Source organism: Athene noctua, chromosome 16, assembly GCF_965140245.1.
Source record: "Athene noctua chromosome 16, bAthNoc1.hap1.1, whole genome shotgun sequence".
NCBI classification, from domain to species: Eukaryota; Metazoa; Chordata; class Aves; order Strigiformes; family Strigidae; genus Athene; species Athene noctua.
The window spans coordinates 5,655,775-5,678,279 of record NC_134052.1 but is presented as its reverse complement, the minus strand read 5'-3'; the positions used below and the strand labels follow the sequence as shown (position 1 = coordinate 5,678,279).

The window sequence follows — 22,505 nt, the reverse complement described above, 5'->3', positions numbered from 1 at the left end:
GCGGTTAAAGCCTGCAATTTCCCTTTCTGCACCACTGGCCTTCCTCCCCCTGCCCTCCTCCCCATCAAGGTGCCCCGGGGCGGGCTGGGCACTGGGCTGCCCTGGATGGGGAGGTGTCCCGGGCCCGGTGATGGTACCGAGGTGCAGTGGTGAGTCCATCACCAATCCCGGCAGGTGATGGTGGCCAGGAGCCAGCCGGCCCAAGGGCGAACACAGCCCCGTTGCAGGAGAGCGTGAGAGGTTGGAGGGGATGTACCCCTATCTATAAATGCATAGATGTATGTATAGATGTGTATGTATACCATATATATGTACACATACACACACATCTGTGTGTTTGCAGGCCTGTGACAAGGCAGCATGCAGCTGAGCTGCCTTTATCTCACCCTTCAGCTCGTGGGTGGGTCTGGAAGGGCCATCGTTTGCTAATTGAGGTGCTCATCACCGAGTGCACCCCAAGTGCGAGCAGCTCCCTCTGTCCAACTGCTTAACCTGCCTTCAGAGGGACACCCATGAGCACACATGTGCACACACATGTGCAAACACACTAGGAGCCCCATCATGGGTTGTTTAGGATCCTACCCAGTGTCTGGTCATCAAAAAGGCAAAGACAAACGCAATGGGATAAGAACCTAAACCTGCCCTTATAAAAAGACACTGGGGACATGCTCAGCTAAGTCAGAGCTGTTGGGAGACCCTGGGGCAGGGGCAGCACAGGACCCACAGGACCCTCTGCTCCGCTCCCCTGGGGTGAGCCGCTGATTGGGAAGTTGCTCCTTGCTTGTGTGACAGCCTCGCTCAGGACCGGCAGGAAGCAGTCGGCTCCCAGTGGTCTTAAAATAGCTGAGCATTACAGGCACACCCTTGTTTTTGAGGGCAAAACCTGAGAAGGGAGTGTGGCCATTGAAGAAACAAAAAAGGTAAATCCGTCACTCCCAAACGCTGCCTGGTCATGGTGATGGAGAGCACCCGTCACGGCCTCTCCCCAGCCCCGGAGCCCTGAGTGGCTGGGGCTGGCACGTGGAGGTGGTTGTTTGCGGTGAGGTGTCTGTAATGGCTATTTTTTCTTCCCTGAGTTTGACTATTCACTTCTTAGCCCTGCATTAACTCTCCGTGTCCACAACGCCGCACGCCGAGGAATTTCACAGTTTAATTTGACAGCACGCAAAACCACTTTTGTCTGCTGCCTGCTGGCCTCGTTCTGCAGTCCCAGCTCCGGCACCCGCCAGGCTGTGGGCAGCCACCCCCCCAGCCCCTCAGGGCAGCGGGAACTTCCATCACACCCCTGTTACCCTGTCCTGCACTGCCGTGCCCGGGCTTTGGTCCGCAGTGGGTCAGATGCGTTTTGCTTTTGAAGAAATTCCTCGGATTGTGTTCGTCATACAGCTGTGGAGGGTGGGGGGCACTGCAAGTCTCCCCTTGCAAATACCTCTGGAAAAAGGGGTTCTTCCCTCTGAGTGGCCCCAGCATGCAGTCCCAAAGCGTGGGGTGCTGACCCCCCCTGTATCCTGTGGATTCATGGAGCAGCTGCATCCTCCGGCCGGGAACAGGCAGCAGGCTAACGGCCAGGTGACCTCCGGCTTAAGGACAGCCCCCGGCCTTGCTCAAGGGCAGAGGAGCAAAATCCAGCCTGAGGCCACACCACGGCTGAGTGCGGGGGGGGTCCCCACAGTCCAGCATCCCTCTGGGAATCATCCCTCACCCACCCCGCGGCTGAACGTTGAGAGGAGGTGCCTGATCCTTGTCCGAGCTAGCAGTACTTGGCATCTTGCCGTCCCCAGGAGAGATGCACCACTCCGCGTTATTTATTTATCCCTGTCTGTTCTGTGCTGCCTGGGGTGGGTAAACAAGAAATTAGCCCACTGGCTGAGAAAATCACCATGGGGAAGAACTTCCCCTGATCCTGCAGCGAGCGGGATCTGGAAAACCTGGAACATGGTGCCCAGCCACCTCCCACCCCGGAGTGGTGTTAGCAGACACAGAGCAGTGCAAAGTGTTTTTTTTGCCGGGGATGAAAAGCAGACCCACCCGGGGCCATAGAGCTGCTGCGGCTGCTGGCGAGGTGCCTGAGCCAGGAGCTGGGGCAAAGCTGTGCCTGCAGGCAGGGCTCCCCCCCACACCCCCCATCAGCATCCTCTTGCCCCTTCAAGGCATTACAAGATCCCTCCGGCTTACAAACCAGCACCCGATGGGAAACCCTCTGCAGCTCCAGGTTCCCTGCCCCCGCTCCCTTTTTTTAATATCCTGAATTCACCTGGTTTCCATTTCCAACCCCTGAATCCTGTAAGACTGCAAGGGGGATGGGGCTGCATCCAGCGAGGTTTGCAGCCTCTTCTTTGGCTGTCGGGCCCTGTTCATTGGCTCGTGACGCACAAGATCCAGTTTCAACCTTAATTTTGCCCCCTCCACTGGTCATGTCACCGCTGCCTCAGTTTTCCTCACTGCCAAACACAAGCTCTATTGTGTGGCAGGACAGCCGTACAGGGGTGGTGGCACTGGGGCAGGCGAGGACCAGGTGCTGCAGCGGTGGAATGCAAAACGGGATGTGGCACATTTTGTGGCTATTTCTCTGTTTACGTGGTGAGTCAACGGGATTTGGGAATTCTCCATTTAAAGTGTGGGATGTGTGGTCCTGACCCTGCTATGCCACAGGCAAAAATACAGATGAAATCCTCCTCAGCTCCCTGCCCGGGACAATGCTGGTGGAGCAGTGCCCATGCTCCCGGGCGTTCAGAGGGAGCAGAGTGCCTTTAGGGCTGGTTTCACACCAACATACTTCTCCCTTCCACTGGCAGGGAGAGGCACAGCACACTCCAGCCTGGGACATCAGCCCAGCCTCGCACCTCCAGGCAGAGCATGGCCTGAGAGCCACAACCCCCAGCCTGGCCCGGGCACCCCGCCATGCCCCGGGGAGAAGGTGGATCTGCCGTCAGCGATGCTGGGGTGGGGGATCCCCCTCTGTGGGAGCACGTCCCTCCCTGCTGCGGTCAGCAGGGCAGGGAGAGAAGCACATTTTACTGCTTAAGGGTATGGGAATTTAATTCAGCCAGGTCTGAACACGGGGAGCGAGGACTGTATAAATAGAAACGATATTTTTACAGGCTGCATTGTTCCAGGCACGGGCAGGTCGGGAGCACAATGAGCCCCTTTCCCTCTCTGCTGGCATTTTCTCCGCTGCACCTTGGAAAGGCCCCAGAGAGTAAATGGTAACTCCTGCCAAACTGCGAGTTTTTGCAGCCACAACAAAGCGTCTGAAAATATCACAGCGGGCAGCAGGAAGCCCTGCTCAGGGCTGGCTGCGAGAGGCTCCCGTGGCTGGTTGAGCCCAACCCTGCAGCCACCCTTGTGGGGCTTGGGAGCCCAGCAAGTGCTGCCCCAGCACTGGGGTACCCGGGAGGTGCTTGTGGAAGGGGCAGGGCCCGTGTCTGCTCCAGGCTCCCCAAGGACACCAGGCCCTGGGCTGCTCTCCAGTGCTAGGGAGATGGATGCATCCATCAGCCTCATTGCCCCTGTGCCTGCCCGGCCTCCTGATCCTTCCCAGCCAGGAGGGGAAGGGAAGGTGCTGCTCTCACTCCATCCTCCTCCCTGTGGAAGGCTGCAGACTAATAGAAGGCAGCAGAGAAACCCTGCCAGGAAGAGCAGCTCAGGTCTCACCACATCCTGCTGCTCTTGCTCTTCGCTGCACCAGGCAGGGGTTTTCCCAGGACCAGGTGAGAAGATGGCCCGTGGGTGGCAAAGCAAACCGCTGCAGAGGTGCACTTACATGGAAACCCACAGTGAGTGCTGCTCAGGTGGGGTGAAGCAGGATCAGTGAGGCAGTGACAGACCACGTCCTTCCCAGCTACAGGAACACAGGACTCCCCTCTGCCAGCTCCTGGGGCCCATTGTCTCCCCAGGAGGAGTGGAGGATTCCAAGCTTGTACAGCAGAGGGGAGACCACCCCCTGCCCTCCACCCTGCTCCCTGCAGCTCCTTGTGCCAAGCAGCAGTTGGGCGCCCAAAAGCAGCCCCACTTCCCCGCAGCACCCTCTGCCCCAGCACCCCAGAGCACCCTCCGCATGCAGCTCCAGCCCCAGCAGCCCTGCCTCAGCCCCAGCTCCTGTCTCCTCCTCCACTGCCACCCCTGCTGAGAGCTCGAGCACTGGGCTGAATCAACCTGCTTTCGGCCAGAGCTTCCAGGCTCCTGAGCACATGCTACAAATGCTATGCAAAAAACATGTGGCCAGGCTGGACAGGGTCCAAAGCAGGGCCACAAAGATGATCAAAGGACCTGGCAGCCTGCCGTGTAAGGGAAGGCTGAGAGAATTGGGTTTGTTCAGCCTTGAGAAGAGGTGGGTTAAGAGAGATCTTACCACCATGTTCCAGTATTTAAAGGGTGGTTACAAAGAAGATGGGAGACTCCCTTTTTACGAGGAGCCACACGGAAAAGACAACAGGTAATGGGTACAAGTTACTCCTGGGGAGGTTCTGAGTGGATGCAGCAGGAAAATTTTTCACAGTAGTAACAGTCAGCCACGGGAATAACCTCCACAGGGAAGTGGTGGATTTCCCAACGTTGGACACTGTTAAGGCTCAGTCAGACAGGGTGCTGGGCCATCTTGTCTAGACAGTGCTTTTGCCAAGAACAGTTAGACCAGATGATCCTTGAGGTCTCTTCCAACCTCGCATTCTCCAGCTACCTGGAGTGAAGGAAAGCCCAGACACTCCCTACATCCTTCCTCATGCTTCCCGGTGTACCTGGCTGCAGTGTGTCCTGGCTCTCCCTGAGAACAGCCTCTTTGATGGCACAGGAGCTGAAACCCACCTTGCCATGTGGGCCACCCGGGTCCGAACAAGCATTGTTGCCCCCTTTTCCCTGCCAGAGGTCAGCCTGACTGTGCCCCGTGCTCCTGCTGCCTCGGGTCACTTCTCATTGCACTAAAGTGATAGCCTCCACTTCCGAGGATGCTCGAAGGGCCCTGAATACAGATGCTAAAACACCTTCCTGACACTGGCACTAACTCACAAGTGCAGCCGCCGAGTCCCAGGAAGCAGCATTACCCAGCCCCTGAAGCCAGGGGGATAGAGGGGTGGGCAGGCTCCCAGGCTGGCTGTACAGCCTGACCCTGGACAGGGCTCCAGCAGGGACCAAGAGCTTCTTACTAAAATCCTTCAGGCAATCCCTGCTGGGGTTGGGAACAGCAATGGGGCAGCCCTGTGCCTGAGAGCTTGGAGTGTTGGGCTGCTGATATTTAAGTGCAATTTCAAGGCAGTTTCACCCAGGGGTGCACAAACCAACCCTGACAAGCACACACTGCCCTGTGGGGAGCACAGATGAGGGATCTGGGGACCAGGTGAGCTGATGGACCAGCTCAAGCCCCAGCACTGACACAGCTCGTGAGCAAGCAGCAGGATCGCAGGCTGGCGGGAAAGCCTGGTCAGCTCTTTGTGCCCCTATCAGGGCTCCAAAACACCCCCTTCTCCACCCACCGCGGGTCTGGCTATGTGACCATACAGCCCTACCTCAGAGCCACCGTGCCTCGACACAAGCAAGCAGCAGGGCCTGTTACTCAAAACACTGAGGCAACGTCAGCAGCTGCGGGAAGCATCATCCCTTCCAAAAGCCAGCCATGGCCAGGTGCTTCACTTCAGATCCCCGGCAGCGTTATGAACCAGCTCACCCCTGATGAAGACACAACTGCTGGGTCAATCCCAACCCTCTCGGCCCTTGGCATGGCCTCAACGTCCTCTGTGCAGCCCTGTCCAAGTGAGAAAGGTTTGAGCATCTCTCTCCGGAGGCAGTGCTGCTGTACGGGGGCTGCAGAGACAACGTGGTGCCATCAACACCCCCCAACCTAGAAACCATGGGGACCTCACGGCCCAGGGCCCGAGGTGAAAGAACACACAGACACCAACACTCAGTTAAGTTGTAGGAATTTATTTTAAATAACCTACAGTTGATTAAAAGGGAATTCATGATAAAAATAGAAGATACTTGTTGAGGAAAGGCTGCAGGAAATGGTCTTCGCACACACACTACGCTAACAATGCCTCTAAGACTAATGATTATAGCAAAAAAAGGTTTCACATTAAAATTCTGCTTTTTAATTTTTTAAAATTTTTTTACACAATTACAAAAGAAAAAATAAAAGCCCTAAAATCTTGATTATTTTCCTTTTTTGGACCAATGCTCATTTCCCTCGAAATTTATTGACCTGTGAAACTTCTTTTTACACAATAAAATCTTTCAAGTAAAAGAGGGGAGTGGGGCTTAGAAAAAAAGGGGGGAAAAGGTAAAACAGTCTGACAAACCTAAAAAGTAGATATTCTTGATGTGTACAGAGCATGTTCAGAACAAAGGGTGATGGGAATGTCATTTGTTGCCAATTTCACTTGTCCTCAAATTCCACACGCATCTCCCCAACACACGGCCCCTTCCCCCCACCCACTCCCCAAATCTACACGATCTTTAAGATCAAGAAGAAAAAAAACCTGTTTAAATATTTTAAAATAATTAAAAGAAATAAAAATTCACATTTAAAAAAGGAACACTCAAGTCAGGAGGCCGATTTCCCATCACGCTTTGCTCTGAACAAATGTGGTGGATATTTGTAATTCATGTTCCAATGCCACGACTGTTTCAAGTGACAAATTGAAAAAGATTTGGATATATCCATGACTAAAGAGACAGCTGTAACAGGTGCGTTGGGTTTCTTAAATTTTGTTTATTTGTTAAATTCTGAAATGGGGTGGGAGGGGGAGGGGAAGGGCAGGGGTTAAGGAGTCCATTTTCTATTAAAATATAGAAGTTATTGCAAAACCCTAACTGTAAAAACGCACCAATATAATTGGATTTTGTATACAGTAGCTAAAGATTCCCACGCTCTCAGTGTGATGGTGAATTTGCCTGGCGGAAGGTTGACAAATCCCCCATCCACTTGCCCTGCCTCAAGAGAAAAACCACACAAACCAGACAGCTAGAATTTGGATCTCTGAAACATTTTTAAATAAGTTGTCCATAGGACAACTGGCTCAGCTCCTTTAGGATATTTCCAGGTTATGCTTTCTGCAAGATGTTGGCTGTTATATCTGATGCTCACTTGCCCCTTTCCTCCCCCTTCCCCAGCATCCAAGGACAAGTAAGGCTCACAGTTTATCAATCTCCCTAAAAACCAGGCTACTCCCCCTTTTTTTTTTCCCATAAAATTCAGCTCATTAAAAACAGGTTAAAACTCATAGTCTTCTTCTGCCATGTCGATAGCCCAGGCAAATTTCTCTCGTTGGGTTTTGTTATAAATCTTCTCTATAGGAATTCCCCACTTCTTACACCTGCAGAAGAGGAGACGCTGTTAGAGTCAACACAGCACAGGCACTCGAGCCCTCGCTGTGCAGCAGAACTGCCCTGCACTCCCCCAGCACCGTCCTAAGCCCTGCTCCGCTACAGGACACGCCACCCAGCTGAGCACCACCAGCCTCCTGCTGTCGGATCCTGCAGACTCTCCGACCCATCGCCTCCCAGCACACTGGCCTTGGCTGCGGTGTTACACTTGCCTCAAGAGACTCTTATAACTTCCTGAAACCATTTGAAGATATAAGGGAAGGCCACAGAGACAGGCGTCTCTGGCAGCACAGGGGCACTGCTCTCAGCCACAGCCCTTGTGTGCTAACTGGGGGGACACGACAGAAGTGACGAGGCGGTTCCTTCCAGCACACCCCAGCAGATGCTTACCAAGCAACAGAGATCCTGGGATCCAGATAGTTGAGTTTGGAGGTGCCCAAAGCAATCTGCTTGTTCTCCTCCCTATCTGTAGCCTGAACCTCCAGCTTCATCAGCTGCTCCTCAATCCTCTGCACTGCTTTCTTCTTGCTCTCCACTGTCCTGGGGTGGGAAAGAATCAAAAGATGTAATTCTTAATGCCCTGCTAGGCTTGAGATGGCAGTGCTGTGGGAACCCAAAGGGACGCTGCTCAAGGTAAGCAATGCCACCAGGCACAAAGGGCAGCTGTGTCAGCACAGACGGCGACACAAAACACTCAGCACATGCAATTAAGAACTGACATTTTCAAAGAGGCAGAACAGAAATCTGAAGCAGCAGTTTTGTTTTAAAGGATTGGAGGCAACAGCCTGAACTGTACTGATGCTACACCCACTTTAAAACCAGCCCATCTATCCCTCTGTAATAGTCATGCTGTGATTCTGCTTTCAGAGCTCTCTTAACTCAGCACCCCTGTGGCTATTCTGCAGAGCCCACACAGAGCCCAAGTACATTGTCTGTACCGTGGGCTTCCAATGGAGCAGAGCAGAACCCAGAGAAGTGCCTGTGCAATTGTGTAACTCCTGGCTCCCCGTTAAGATGGCAATGCTGCACACTCGATCCATTGCTCTGCTGGGTCCTGGGCAGCAGGACGGTTGAGCGCTGGCTGATGTTCAGCTCCGAGGGCTAAGAGACACTGTGGAGACTAATCAGGAACTGCAGTGTCAGACCACCCTACAGTCCCTCAACTTGAAGGCCATTTCTTCATGCACAAAATAAAGAGGGGACAGGAAAGCCTGAGGAAGTCTTCCCAGATCTGGGGAAAATAGAATACAGGGTGAAGGACCTATTTGGAGTAGAGAGTACTGGGAGCATTGCACAGCCTAGTAACACCAGCCTTACTTTTTAGACTTCTCATCCCTCCGGACCTTGGCATCAGCTTTGGCGCTTTTCAGTTCTCTCCTGGCATCAGCTAACTGCTCCTTCTTGGCATCAATCTAGGAGAGGCAAAACCAGACAGCAGCACTGTGAACAAGCTGCTGACAACTATGGCAGTCACCCCTGAGCAGCATGACCCAGGGAGCGACCGCGTTCAGAATCTACCAGTGGTCAGACCCACTTCTGCAGAACAGTTAGGCCACTGGCCTTTCAGCTCACTGCAAAGCCTGGTGTGGTTAAAGTGTCCCCCACTCATTTCCAAAGACAAGGTGATGCTGGGAGCTTTCTCACACAGCTACAACCAAGCAGGTGAAGGAATTGGCTTGGCCTGGGCCTGGCCAACAGCCCCTCCAGGCAGCTTGTCTGCCTCCACTACTAACTCTCTGATAACATGGAAGGACAATCCCTGTTCCCTCAGCAGAAACCAGTTTTTGCCCCAAATCCTACAGGCTGAAAGCTGTTAAGGCTTCAGGCAGTTCTTCTCCAGTAAGTTTAGGATTCCGGGAGATTTAGCGTTTTGCAGCCCCTGTTCAACCCCCTTAAACAATCCCCAAGCTCTAAGATCTAGGGTGAAGGCAGCCATGTTAGGTGTTACAGAAGCAGGGGACACTGCAGTGCCAAACCAGAAGTCCTTATTGTGAAGGTTATTCTAAAGCCAGACCAGGAACAGACCTAACCCCTTTGGACCTCATGGCCTTCACCAGAAACAATCTGCAAAGGAAGAGGTCAAGTCAGAGGGGCATAATGTACCACGTACACAGCCTGCACTGACAGTGGCCTGGGATTCATGCAACAGGAGTGGGGGCCCACTCTGGGTTCTTTAGGGGACACAAATCAGAGCTAGAGACTGCTGCTCTGAAGTTTCAATGGCAGCAGATCACATAGCTATGGAATGAAGGACAGATGAAAAAGGTCCGGTCTTGGTCTTTACAAGTAAAAGACAACTCAGACAAAGGTGTTCCTTTCAGCTCACTACTCCTTTCCAAGCAGGTGCATTTCTGATGCAGCACTAACCAACTCCTGACAGGGAAAAGCAGGCTCTGCTTCTGCTTCACCCCAAGTGAAAGGAAACATGACTCCCGAGATGCAGTACTGGGAGCCCTGCCCCAGCCCAAGAGCTGGGCGAGGGGGGGTACCTTGCTCTGCAGGTTCATCATGGACTTCTCGAAGGTCTTCGGCGGAGCCCTCTGGTGGTTACACAAAATGGCAACCGCTCTGTTGGCACGGTTATAGGAAAGGATCTTCGCTGGGATGTTGTCGTCCGCTGCAAAGTACAAGAAAGCAGTTAACAAGTGGGTTCTCCAGGGCTGTGCAGCCCCAGCTAGTGTCCCACTGACTCTGCAAGCTCACAGACACTGCAGAACTGAGCTTCCCCTCTGAAGGGCCAGTCTCAACACTGCACTCTAGGTACAGTTGTAAGAGCCTGACCACTTCCATCCTGGGCCCCAACTCTTTCTGCAATGGTTTCTTCGTAGCAACAAAGACACCACTTGCCACTTAAAAGACAGAAAGCACATCCATGCTCACAGTAGAGAACAGCAGGACCATACTGCTCAAGATACCTGGGCTTCACAGATCCAATGTTCCCACTTTTACAAGCTAGCAGGTAGAGAGAGGTTATGAACAAGTAGCCAAGAAACATGGGGCTGTTACACCTGCCTTGTCTGCTACCTACAGCAATTTATAATTAACAGAAAGCAAGTAAGAGATTTGGTAAAGGACAGGCATGAACTAGCAGGCACACTTCAGTGAGCTCTGCCCTGCCCCAATGCTGGACTGCTCAACTACCCCAAAAGATTGTCTGGCAGCAGATATTTCGTCATACCTCAGCTGTCTGACATTTGTATCAGGAGAATTACAACAAGGAAGTGGTGTACACATCTAGGGCTTGTGGCTGAGCCAAGGAAGCCAGGTCTGTATTGTGGGGTAAGATCTGTTCCCGTCACAGTGTCAAGCACAAGACTTACGATTAGTGAGCTCCTTGAGCTGCTGCTGTAGCGTGATGGAGGCATTGTAAGTACGGAATACCTTGGCTGTCAGTCCCTCCATAAGGTCTTGAAGGTGTTTATTTAAGATACTGGTCTAAGGAAGCAGAAAGGAGATGACAGTTAGCACTAGAATTGACCACAGCATTTGTGAAATCTCTGGACACATGGCTGACAAAGACGGCTGAAGCCTATTGTATTCAGACCTAACCACAACAGAGTGGCCACATCACTGAAACCACAGGAAAGAACCAACAAGATTGGTAGATAGATTAGTATCAAGTACCACAAGTGGCCAAAAAATTTTCTTCAGTGTGGAGGTTTTGGTTCCCAACAGGTAGAAATGTGCCTGTCCCATCCCAGGGAAGGTGCCCGAAACACCACAGTGCTCCCATAGAGCCAAATGTGCAGATAGGGATGGCATCTGAAAATCTATCGCCTCACACAATCATCATCTCTGAACTCTGAAAAAACCTCCCCAAGTCAGAGCTAGCCAGGCTCACCAGGACCAAAGCCCATTGCTTCAGGAACCTGTGGGCACAGTGGACAATACAGACACCAGATTGAGACAGACTCTCACTGCTTTTAGGCTGCTCAGGACAGCTCTGGAAGAAAATCTGCCACTGAAACCATTTCTGGAACAGAGCAGCTGCTATTGTCTGGTGCACAGTGAGCCTGTTCATGGTGCTCTACCACCATCTCTCACCATTAACTACGTGCTTACATTGAGGCGGTCAAAGAGGTCATCCTCGGGCTGCTTGTTCTCCATGAACAGCTGGAGATTCTTAAACACCTGCAGGAAAAGGAAACCGGCAACTTCAGGCACACAGACCAGACAGCACTTGGTAGCAGTAATACATAAGGAAGCAACACTGCCAGGGAGCCACTTAAACTGTTTTCAGGCAACAGTGACAATGCTGGATGTTGCTTCCCTGCAGGCAAAGACCCACTTTTGTTGAAGGTTTCTTCCCAGCAACAGAATTCCTGAGCATTCAATGCTCTTTATCCTCATCATTTAGATCAAAACTGGAGGAGACCCGATTCTGCTCTGGCTTAGATGCCTAACAGAGAAATAAACCCCAAAGCTACCACCTTTCCCCTACTCTCCATCACCACCCTAGCCAAAGAGACCCCTGAGCCTTTTCACATGGAGTGAAGCTACCAAAACCCAACCCTTCTCATCGCTGCATTAAAAGTTTCATACAGTTCCATCCCAAACAAGTCTCACTGAGGTAGGGAGAATAATAAAAGCATCTTTGATTATAGAGAGACCACAAAATCCCAGGCTCTGCATGCTTCAAATCCCCAGTTCCCAGCTTCTCCATAACACACATTCTTCTTCTGTAGACACCTAATATACAAAGATTTCTAATTCCGCAATAATCAATTCCCCATTGCAAACACTGAAGAAGAGACACCAAGAGATACCAACACAAATAAATTAAAAAAGGCAAAAATGTTTTCTGCTTTAAACAAGGAAGTGAGAATTCCAGCACATGTTCATTTCTATAGCAGCTGTAGTTTGGTTTTTTCCATTGTTTTGCTCCCCAAGAGGCCAACATTTACTGCTGATTGTCATTACAACTGCCACAGTATTATACACAAGGTATCTAACACACTATGCTGACTGCAGAGCTGTGGGCTAGATGCAAAGCTGTTGCACCCACAAAAACAAAAGTCTTTTTGGATAGTGCCCTCCAAGTTCACACAGCTGGATGGGGACTTACTCTGGAATGAGGTCAAGATCACAGCAGATTTGAAATTGGTGGATGACAAAGAAATGAAGGAATTAACACTGCCTAAGAAAGAAGTCTTGGTTGGTAGATACCCAGGTTTATAGGCCAGAACTATTAGTGCACCTACTCTTATGCTCTGGAGCACCCAAGATCAAGACTTACCTCAGTGAGTGCTTAGCTCCATCATGAACAAAACCACCATGACAGAGAAGAGTATCATGAAAGCTCAAGTCTAGCTGTTACTGTGCCATCCAGCACTATTTCAGAACCTCTTATGCTATTACTTGTCATATGGGCCTCGAAATCTCCTAGAACTCACCTAGAACCATCTACAGGTGTGAAAACCAACTCTGCTGACCAGCACAAGACCCAAGAAACTCATCTAACATAGCTGTTGCAGTTATGTTATGCCAACTCTTGACACTGAGACCACAGGGAAGAGCAGCAAGATATTTAAACACCTCATCTGCCATGTTACGTGACACCACCGGCAGGCTTCTTGCACAGCACTGCCAATAAAAAGGGAAGAACATTAACTGACTTATTTTCTGCTAGGTATCTGACCAGTGATGAAGCACCCTGTTACTGCCACCAAAACTGTGTCGACCACATTCTTCTGCAATTCAATCTGTATACGTGTTTGTGGAGATGCCTTACTCTCTTCTCAACGGGGACTTTGTTGTAGTATCGGATGGAGTCTTTTCCGAGGAAGTCGAACTCAACCACGTATTCCTGACCATCCAGTTCTGGATGAAGCTTGATGTGTTCTACTCTCAGAGAGCAGCAGCCCACGGTGTCAGCTGTCTCTCCTTCTTCTTTTTCATTACCAGCTCTGAGTGCAAGCTACATTTATATCAAGACAAGAAAGGTAAGCATTTCAAACCATCTCAGTAGTGTATAGATGCTGGGAACTTTCAGACACTGGCCCAGAATGAGCAGTGTCTGTAGGAGAAGAGAAAGGGAGAAAATGTATTTGAGTGAATAAAGTTGACACTTACAAAATTCTAATAAAACCCACCTTAAGGTATCTTTAATTCTGTTTCAAATAACCCTTCACTAAAGCCACAAATCTACCAATCTACCAGCATACCTGGTTGTTTGGGGTTTTTTTTAAAGAGAAGTTTAAAGGAAGATTTTCACTCATTAAAGTAACTCAAACTGTAAGACAATACTAAGAGAAATCCATTTCAAAATGTTTGGTATCTTTTAAAAAATTCAAACTGACTTCTACCTGAACTCAACCTGATAGAAAATCATAAAGTTCAATTGTCCATCTTCTGTGATCCTACCTCTTCGCTGCATGCTAAATACACTTTAAATAGCATATAAGACACTGGGTTATATAAATTATCTAAAGGCTACATTTGGCTGCATTAATAAATGTGTTTTGACAGCACTGGCTAAACCAATTACGAATTTTTGAAGAAAAATTTTCAGTGTTTATATGAAACCATAATTATTCAAATCCAAGTTCCCTGGTTTACAACAATTTTGAACAAAACATGTTAATTTTGCTGGTAAAGACACCATACACTACCAGGGCAACAGCTCTCTGGGAACTGGTTTTAAATAGCTTTAAATGCATCAGTACAACTGCAGTTTTCTTTATGCTGTGGTGAAAAAATTAACATAATTATGAAACCTCATAACTGTGACCTCAAACTAAAGAGGTGACAAACCAGCAGAGATTCCCAGCATGAAAACTGAAACAGCTGAAGACAAAAGGCCCCACACAAACTTCCCAGTAATCCAACTGGGAGATTCTGGAACCAGACTGTGATTTCTGCCTGTTCTAAAACAATGCTGCCTGAAATAGCCATGCTCAGTACAATAGTTCATTGCTCTGGATTTCAGGTAATGGGAAGGAAAAGGAGATGGGAGCCTGCCCACTAGGAAAACTCAGGATACCTTCTTAGTAACTGGTCTCAATTCTGCTGTAGGAACAGACACACAGCGTTCCCAAGTGCTCCCAGCAGGAGGGGAAAAGAGGAGTGTGCTGGGGAACAAGCCTTACTTTGTCAATGAAGTACAGTGCCACAGCTCTCTGCCGTACTTTCATCTCTTTGGATTTCCAGTCTTCTCGATATTGATTTCGGATTTTATCTACGCACTTCTTCAACCTTCGAGCTGTCTCGTACTTCTGCCAGTCCTTCTCACCCTGCAGAGAAAGTTGGAATAGAGTCAGCATTAGAAAGCAGGCAGAGGACCAGTTCCAATCTGCAACTCAAGGTTTTGCAAATCTGTGTGTGGCAAATGGTCTCACTGTACAAAAGCACCGAGATTTTGCTGCTGAACAGCTCAGCTTCAAACTACGCTGCCATGCAGCTGTAGGTAATTCAGATTTCCATGATATTAAACGCTTCCATGGAAGCGACTATAAAGACACAAAAGACATTATGTCTTCCATGCTTCTCAACATATAAATGGCTTCCTCTGCTTTATTCAGATGACACTTATGTTCTTTCAGCTGTGTAATTAAACACCCATAAAATGTAAAAGCAACATCAACAGTTCATCATCATTATTATATATTCAAGCCGTGGCAAAATGAGGGCATGAATTCACAAGGAACAGAGATTTTTCTCTATACTTGTAGGACAAACCCCTTGTTTCCAATCCAGGGGCGGGGGGGGGAAATCTCTTAAAGACTTCATGAGAAGAACTGAAATCCCACCCCCAAATCTGAAGGCTACTTGTCTTTCAACAGGTTTACCATTGCTTTTATGGAACTGATCTGTTGACTGGTCTTGCTCCCACAGCAGGGTTTGTTTTCCTTCAGTCATGAGCTCCTTCTCAGCCCTCTCAGCCAGTAGCCTGGCCACATTTTTAATTTTACAATTGACTAATTAGCAACCCATGGTTAGAACGTCACTACACAGTCAGGCAGGGAAAGCTGGGGCCAGAAGTAGGTAAAATATCCACCAGAGCAAGTCTCTTCTTGGATAAATTGCTTCCTTTTAGGTTTACACAGAATAAAGATTCCTACCAGCAATAACACAATGATGCTTTTCAACAGACATTTTCCAGATTTCATCTACTCTCCTGTGCAGTAACTGTATTCTTTCTTTTCAAGGGGGAGCAGAAGCACAGATACTTTCCTATATTTTGCCATCAGTGTAGGATTAAATATCAGGACAGCTTTACTTCCTACCTCTTTCCTAGCCAACAGCTATATTTGCTTCTTGGAGACATGACCAGTAATATTTGTAATTTTTTTTTTTTTTTTTTTAAACTAGATCTTTACCTTAATTCTTGAGCTAGGGTTCAACATGATGTATTTGATAGAGCCTTGGATGTTCTCGGTCCATGACACCAGCCAGGTAACCTTGTTATCATGCCGGACCTCCTTCCATTTGTGTCCTGGTGGAGGGGGAGGGATCTTTGAATCCCTGCAGAGAATTACACAACAGCAAATAGAAACTATTTAAAGAGACTTCCACAATATCAGAATAAATTAATGAATACCACCATACAAAGAATGCACAGGGAAAGAAACTGAGGTGATATAACTACATATTTCCACAAGCAGGAAATCAAGTGAATTGAAGCAAAGAGTTAAAGATCAGAAATTTGACTGCTACCAATATGTAACTGCTGAAGAATTATACACAGGTGGGAACACACATTTCTATGATCAGCTCTGATTTGTGGACACTGCAATAGAGTGGACACTTATCAGGACAAGACTGAAAATAAGCCCACCAAACCTCAGCCTTCAACATCAAGGAAGACAAAGTAGGACAACCTACCTAGAAGAAGAAAATTAATTTCTGGAAATACTAGCAGGAAAGACTGTTTAAGCGGATGTAGGCTGTAGGCATAAGGAAGAAAGTAAGTTGACAAAGTTCTACATGAAACTCATGATAGCCTTGTTCAGTCTTTGCTTGTATGACTCAGTTTCTCATTCATGTAAATAGCGTGCGTATTCCTATGTTCTCGAATATCAACCTCTACAGGATTTTAAAAAAAGAAGCTATCCTATCTAGAAAGCAAAACCAAGGTGTGAAGCATCCAATGCTCACTTGCTGCAGTTGATGATGATGTCTTCTGGCATGATGCGTCTCTTCAACATGCCCATTTTGGGATGGTTCCCACGACCTCGGAAGAGACCTGGGGGTTCAATCTTAAAGTTGGCAATCCTCTCCTTGTGGTTGTCCATCACACAGTAACCATATTCCTTCAATAGCCGCTCATTCTCCTCTTTGATTTTCTGCAAAAAGCCAAAAGCAAAGATGATATGGTATACCCAGCACCATACACACTCAATACTAAGACTTCTAAAAACCCCGCATCATGCTAATACTGAAGACATAGCTCAAAATCAGATCCCCATCATGCCAAGTGCTGTATCAACACACAGAGCAGCAGACTGTCCAGAAAAGCATTCATAAAATGCAAGCAGCACAAACTGGAAAAAGGAAAGAATGTGCAAAACTCTCTTAAAACTTGCATTTGAGAGAAACAGAGTACGGCTGATGAAGACAGCTACAATTTTGCCACAACAGAGGCGTTTACCTCTATCCACATAACACAGCTACAAGAGCAGCCCCAGCACAGTACAGCTGCTTTACAGTCTATATTCAGCATTTGACTTCTACTGACTTTACATCTTGTTTATGCATAAAAACTCAAACTTCTGTGTTTGAACTCAGCATCGGAAAGTGGGCAGAGGAATGTCTCCAGTCTGCTGCATGTCAAGCCTGTGTCAGCAAATGGTATCATAAGCAGAACACAGTCTCTTAAGTAAAAATGTGCTGAGATTTCACTGCATACTTCTGTGCTTGAATTCTAATTATACAGAAGGAAAAATAAAAACATTGCAGCTCAAAATAAAACATCCAACCCATAAACAGCACTGGTGTGCCAGCTAAGAATCCAACTGAAAAAGCTACTTCTGCTCCATTGTAATAGCTACCATGGATGGGAACTGCAAAGGCTCACCCACGTGTTTATCAAGTGGAAACAGCAGTAAGACGTGGGCTCTCTATGTTGGTGGGACCCCTCTGACCCCAAAGGCCATACTTCCAAGTTACCAGGCCGCTCACTCAAAATACAATTACCATAGTGTTGTCAAAAGATCAACTAAGAACTTGGGGCAAGTTTCCAACTTCCCTTGCTGTAAGTCTCAGTCATCTAAAAACTATTTAATTCTCTCCCCACAAGCCACTGTAGCCATGCTACTGGAAAATAAAGTTAGTTTTTTTTATTCAGAAAACTGCATTACCTGATATTTAACATTTATTCTCTCATTTCATTCATTAATGTCATTGCTGCATTCCTTCCACTATCCCAAATTTTGTTCTCCAAACTCAAGGAGCTTCTTAAAAAAAAAAAAAAAAAAAAAATCTATCCTTAACTGAATATCCACTGCTCATTACTGGGCAGGGACCAAGGCTCCCATGGAAGTAGCACTTCTTATTCTCTTTATTTACTTAAGCAGGATCAGGAGCCTTAGCCCCATCAATATCATTGTAAGTCAGGATGAAGATTCAGCTGTAAACACAGTGTTTTGCCCTACCTGCACTGCACAGTAAAGACTCCTACAGTTAGCATGAAAGTAGTAATTTGAAGGCTAGTAAACACTGACTTACAAGCAGCAAGGCAGGCAGAGGAATGATTACACAGAGATTACAAGCCAGCTAAGAATCAAGAATTCTCCTAGAATTCCCACTGGTACCTGTTTCTCCTCCTTGGACATCTGTTTCCTAGCTTCCGACTGAGCTTTGAAATACTGGCTCATGTGGGTGAAGTCACACTTGCTGAGGTTGGTGATAGTGCTCTTCTCTTCAGAGGTCATTTCCTTGCAGAAAGAAAGCAGCACTGTAAGTTTTCACACATAGTAGAACTTACCCTACTCCAGGTAGTTTAAACAGAAACAATAGACAGGCTCTCACAATAAACCCCCAAGAATCCCCAAATTCAAATTCTTGCACATGCTCACTCCAGCTAAGGTCAAAGAGAAAATGTCAGGAAGCCGAGCATACGGAGTGCTAGCCTACCAGCTGCCTGATCTCTGTGAGCACTGGGCAACACTGTACCACCTCCCAAAGCCCTCTCACACTGAGCAGCAGCTGGGACTGTTAAAGTACAGGGAGAAAAACCCAGTAACCCATCTAGGAAAACTGCATCAACTGATCTGAATGACTGGCTCATGGCTGATAACTGAGGTGAAGTTCTGAATTTTAGTTCTTTGGAAGGCGTTTCCTTCTAATATAAAGGTGGCTCTTCAACAAGGTGTTAACAGTCAGATCAGCTATACCCCATCATGTGTAACAGGCAAATTTGGTTAGGAGAAGTCTGACTTTGTTAGTTTGGAAAGGCATTTACAATAGGGTCCTTCCTCGTGAAACTACAGGATAAACGAATCCACAGCTACGATCTGAGGCAGCTTCTAGTTGCCTCAAGCTAACTTTCCTGTGCACAGCACTTTTTACTGCGTAGTACTGAGGAGACACTGGCCATGCCTGCAGTCACTGCAGCTCAGGACTACACACATACCTTTCTCCAGTCTTTGAAAAAGTTTTTCCTGAAGATCTCCTTTGTAGTGTACTCATGATCAAGCATTTTTGCAAAGAATGTGGCAACTTCTTCTGCTTTGGTACTCAGCTTCATAACTTTACCTACAAAGAAAGATTTTCTTTTTAAAGAAAATGGTAAACAGGAATTGAAGCTAGTAAGAGGCCATAGTAACTACCTTAAAGGACACTGTATTTTTACCACAGTCAAGTTTTTCTTAAAAATGTTACACAATACAGCAAATTGGCTGAACAAAGGAAACAGAGGAGTACAATTGCTTGACTTTCATCATAAACATTTTCAAAAAGTTTCCTCTGGAATCTAAACATTAAAAAAAGCAACAGCAATCTGATGTGAGACAGGTCTGACAGACGCAGGGCAGGAAGGGGAAAAGGCCTCCTGCAGGAAACCCTATGCTGAGACACCCCAGTGGTGTGTACGCTCCTGGGGAGATACTGCTATTTGAAGTGAAAGAAGCAAGGGATTTTATTAAATTTCATACTCCAACACTCAGACATATGGGAAATACAGTCTCTGTATTCCTCTTCTACCCCCAGAGGGACTCCGCTTTGGAACACCCCTTCTAGCCTTTAGCTATTTCTAGCCAGGAAGAGCCCTTCCTATGGACACACCACAAATAGGCTAGAAAGCAAAGCCAAATATTTAACTGCCCTTCATTGCAGGGAAATGTGTCAGGATTCTGCTAATCATTCCCTTTGCTGTGGGAACATACTCCTGTATCTCCAAATCAGGCTCAGAAGGTAGTAATTTTTAAGGAAGACTTGAGCCTTCAGTGCATGGAGAAGTCACATTTCAGCTTATCTGCAAGACTGCAGTACAAAGTAAAATTTCTGCAAGGGAAGACTTTAAAACACAAGGGAAAAGAGGCTGCTGCAACACTGAAGCTGTGGATTCAACATCTAACATTCCTATTGAGTGTCTTTTTGGTCCAGATTGCATTCCTGATGACACATGAGGTGCCAGTGATTCCTGTGAAGGATTTTGCATGCAGCTCACATCTCCAGCTAGTTGCAAGAAATATTTAAAGTCCCAATGGGCTGGCAGTCAGTCAACACCTGTGGATTTTTTAACGACCATTTTACTGCACAAAAGTGAATACAAGAAATACTACTGTTGATTCTATGCTCTTGGAAAAAAATACAACACTTTTGATTTACTATGCGTTTTTAAAAGTTGCATCATCTCCAAAATTAAACCATGAGAGTCAGCTATAAAGTCTTAAGATCTATAAACCCTCGTAAAACAGGACTTAGAAAAAGGGCCTCCCAATGATCTGAGAATATTCCACAATTAAATTAAACCAACAGTAACTCTGCCAATTTTTAAGCTGCAACCTAAAATACAGCATTTGTTTGCTTGTAACAGGAAATGGGGGAAGGGAGAGACAGCAAGGGAGACATTTTTTCCAGGCTTCAAGTCTATCTTGAAAGAGGCTGTCGAGTTGGTAATATGTTAAGGGGCTAAAATGACTGATACTTTCTCCAAATAGCTGAAAGTTCAAGTCACCTTTATCTCATCAGTTTAGAACATATTTCATTGGCCTAACTTTCCTCCTTTTTAGAAAGGTTTGAAAAGGCTCTCAGTGACAGGACTGAATATTTAAAGAAAAAAGATTCACTCCAGAGGCATGAATACTGGTTACCTGACTTAAAAACTGGAAACCAGAGAGCAATCAGGGTACATAATGAGCAGAAGAGACCACGTGGCCATGACTGAAATGCAGCTGCCACCATCTACATTCTTACCTTGCCCCATCTACAGAAAAACATGCAAGTTCAAGCCACCTCTGGGGTATGAGCAGTAGCTTGTTAACCCACAGTCACTCAAACATATAGTCAAGCCCTAAAAGATGGCTCTGGCTCCTTCACCGAGTCTGGTATTGCAGACACTAACAATAGCTCCAGCAGTCATTATGTTAGATGAAAACAGGCAGTCTCACCGCAATGCGATCACTAGGCAAGGGACAGATTCCTCCAGTGAGAGCCTGCAGCCTGGCAGCTGGCTGGCCAGCCATAGGCGTGATTATTGGACTCTACAAATCATCCTAGGATAATCTTGAAATTAGACAATGCCTTGTGAGCACAGACAGAGGCTCCCAGCAGCTGCTGTGTAAATCAGACATCAGATTTTTTGCCTAGTTTCTTAAGGAAGACTTATGTGATTGCTTTGTTTGCCAGACCCCCCCCTGCCCACCCCATAACTGTCAAGCCTATTGATGGATTTCTGTCGCGACAGAGATTGCAAAAACCTCTCCACTTCTAGAGTTTCATGAAATGGATGGCTAGATAGAAGAGGAGCTTATTGCTGCCTGCACCAAAGGGATAACTACAGTGCAATTTGCCCCTCCCTTTCTCTAGGCAACAGGAGAAATATCACACATCCTTCAACAAAAGACAAAAACTTCCAACTTTGTATCAAGTTCTTATCAAACCCTAAGAAATAAGTCTGTAGACATTCCTGATCACTGTGCTACTTGCTTACAGATAGCCTTTGGTAAGATGCAATGTTTATTTCACTACATTGTTGCTGAAAATACATGGCACCTATTTCTCAGTATTTAAAAAGACTGTGTCACATCACATGAAAACAGCACGTTGCTCCTGGAAGAGTTCCACGCCCAGCTGTCCACTTCACCAAAAATTACATTTTCATCCATTCAAATACCTCCCACTTAATTCAATCCTGGGTTAATTTGATACTTCATTTAACATGATCACAGGACTAAAAGGAAACACACGGGTCATCAAGTCCGGTCTCCAGCAGGCATCACATCATATAATCCCTTCCACATGAGCTTCTAACAACCAGTCAGCCCAGCATATTAGAATCCCACACTCAATGGTTACTGAGTGGGACCATGACTTACACCAGAGGGCTGTGTCCTTGAGGTCAGACTCATCCCATGCATTCTTACAAGATCCTAATCATCTCTTAATAAAATTCAGTGGTCTTTTATTATGCACATGCCACCAAATTATCATGAATTTTATCACAGATGAGGGAAGCTGCAATTCATAAGGTTAAAGAAAACAGAGCAAGCCTAAAGGTGACCAGTGATGAAGCAGCTACAATTATGTACTCTACTGGTTATACACTGCTACTCTCAGGCATGCTCACACTGTGAAGTAACCTGAGAGATTTTTACCACTGTAACAGAGTGAGAACAAGTTCATCTCCGTGTCAACTCGGTTCGCAGAATTCAGCAGGCTGTTCCTTCACTACCACAGATCCTTCCTTCACTTAGCTGTTGAGGAACTTCTCTTAAGCTAACCACTAAAACAAAACCACCTCCTCAACTCTTCGGTCCCCGGAAGAACACCACAGTACCCTGAGAATGTTTATTTCTCTTCCCAGCAAGTGGAAACACAGATTAACTCACCATCATAATAAAACTTGACATTTTCAGGCAGAGGTTCATATGGTGGAGCAAATACTGGACCTTTGTGCTCTAGGAACTTCCATTTAATGCCTTCAGGGTAGCGCTCTTCTTCCCACCTTCAAGAGAGAAATAGGAATCAATACAATTTTAAGCTCCTAACCTTATTTTATTACTATGTGGGTATAAGAGTACGCTTAA

The 22,505-nt window shown here is 47.1% G+C and overlaps 1 protein-coding gene across 1 annotated transcript in view; it reads right to left on the bottom strand.

Annotated features, from left to right (window-relative positions):
• Nucleotides 1-5,896: 5,896 nt before the first annotated feature.
• The window catches only part of TOP1 (DNA topoisomerase I), a 68,157-nt gene continuing 51,548 nt past the window's right edge, over nucleotides 5,897-22,505 (bottom strand). Inside the window, exons 9-21 of the mRNA XM_074920146.1 lie at nucleotides 22,308-22,423; nucleotides 18,890-19,011; nucleotides 18,069-18,191; nucleotides 16,414-16,601; nucleotides 15,636-15,780; nucleotides 14,406-14,549; nucleotides 13,049-13,234; nucleotides 11,380-11,448; nucleotides 10,638-10,752; nucleotides 9,807-9,934; nucleotides 8,635-8,729; nucleotides 7,708-7,857; nucleotides 5,897-7,307 (exon numbers count right to left, since the gene is read on the bottom strand). Coding sequence (XP_074776247.1) covers nucleotides 7,205-7,307; nucleotides 7,708-7,857; nucleotides 8,635-8,729; nucleotides 9,807-9,934; nucleotides 10,638-10,752; nucleotides 11,380-11,448; nucleotides 13,049-13,234; nucleotides 14,406-14,549; nucleotides 15,636-15,780; nucleotides 16,414-16,601; nucleotides 18,069-18,191; nucleotides 18,890-19,011; nucleotides 22,308-22,423 — 1,684 coding nt within the window. The 3' untranslated portion in view covers nucleotides 5,897-7,204. The remainder of the gene's footprint in view (nucleotides 7,308-7,707; nucleotides 7,858-8,634; nucleotides 8,730-9,806; nucleotides 9,935-10,637; nucleotides 10,753-11,379; nucleotides 11,449-13,048; nucleotides 13,235-14,405; nucleotides 14,550-15,635; nucleotides 15,781-16,413; nucleotides 16,602-18,068; nucleotides 18,192-18,889; nucleotides 19,012-22,307; nucleotides 22,424-22,505) is intronic.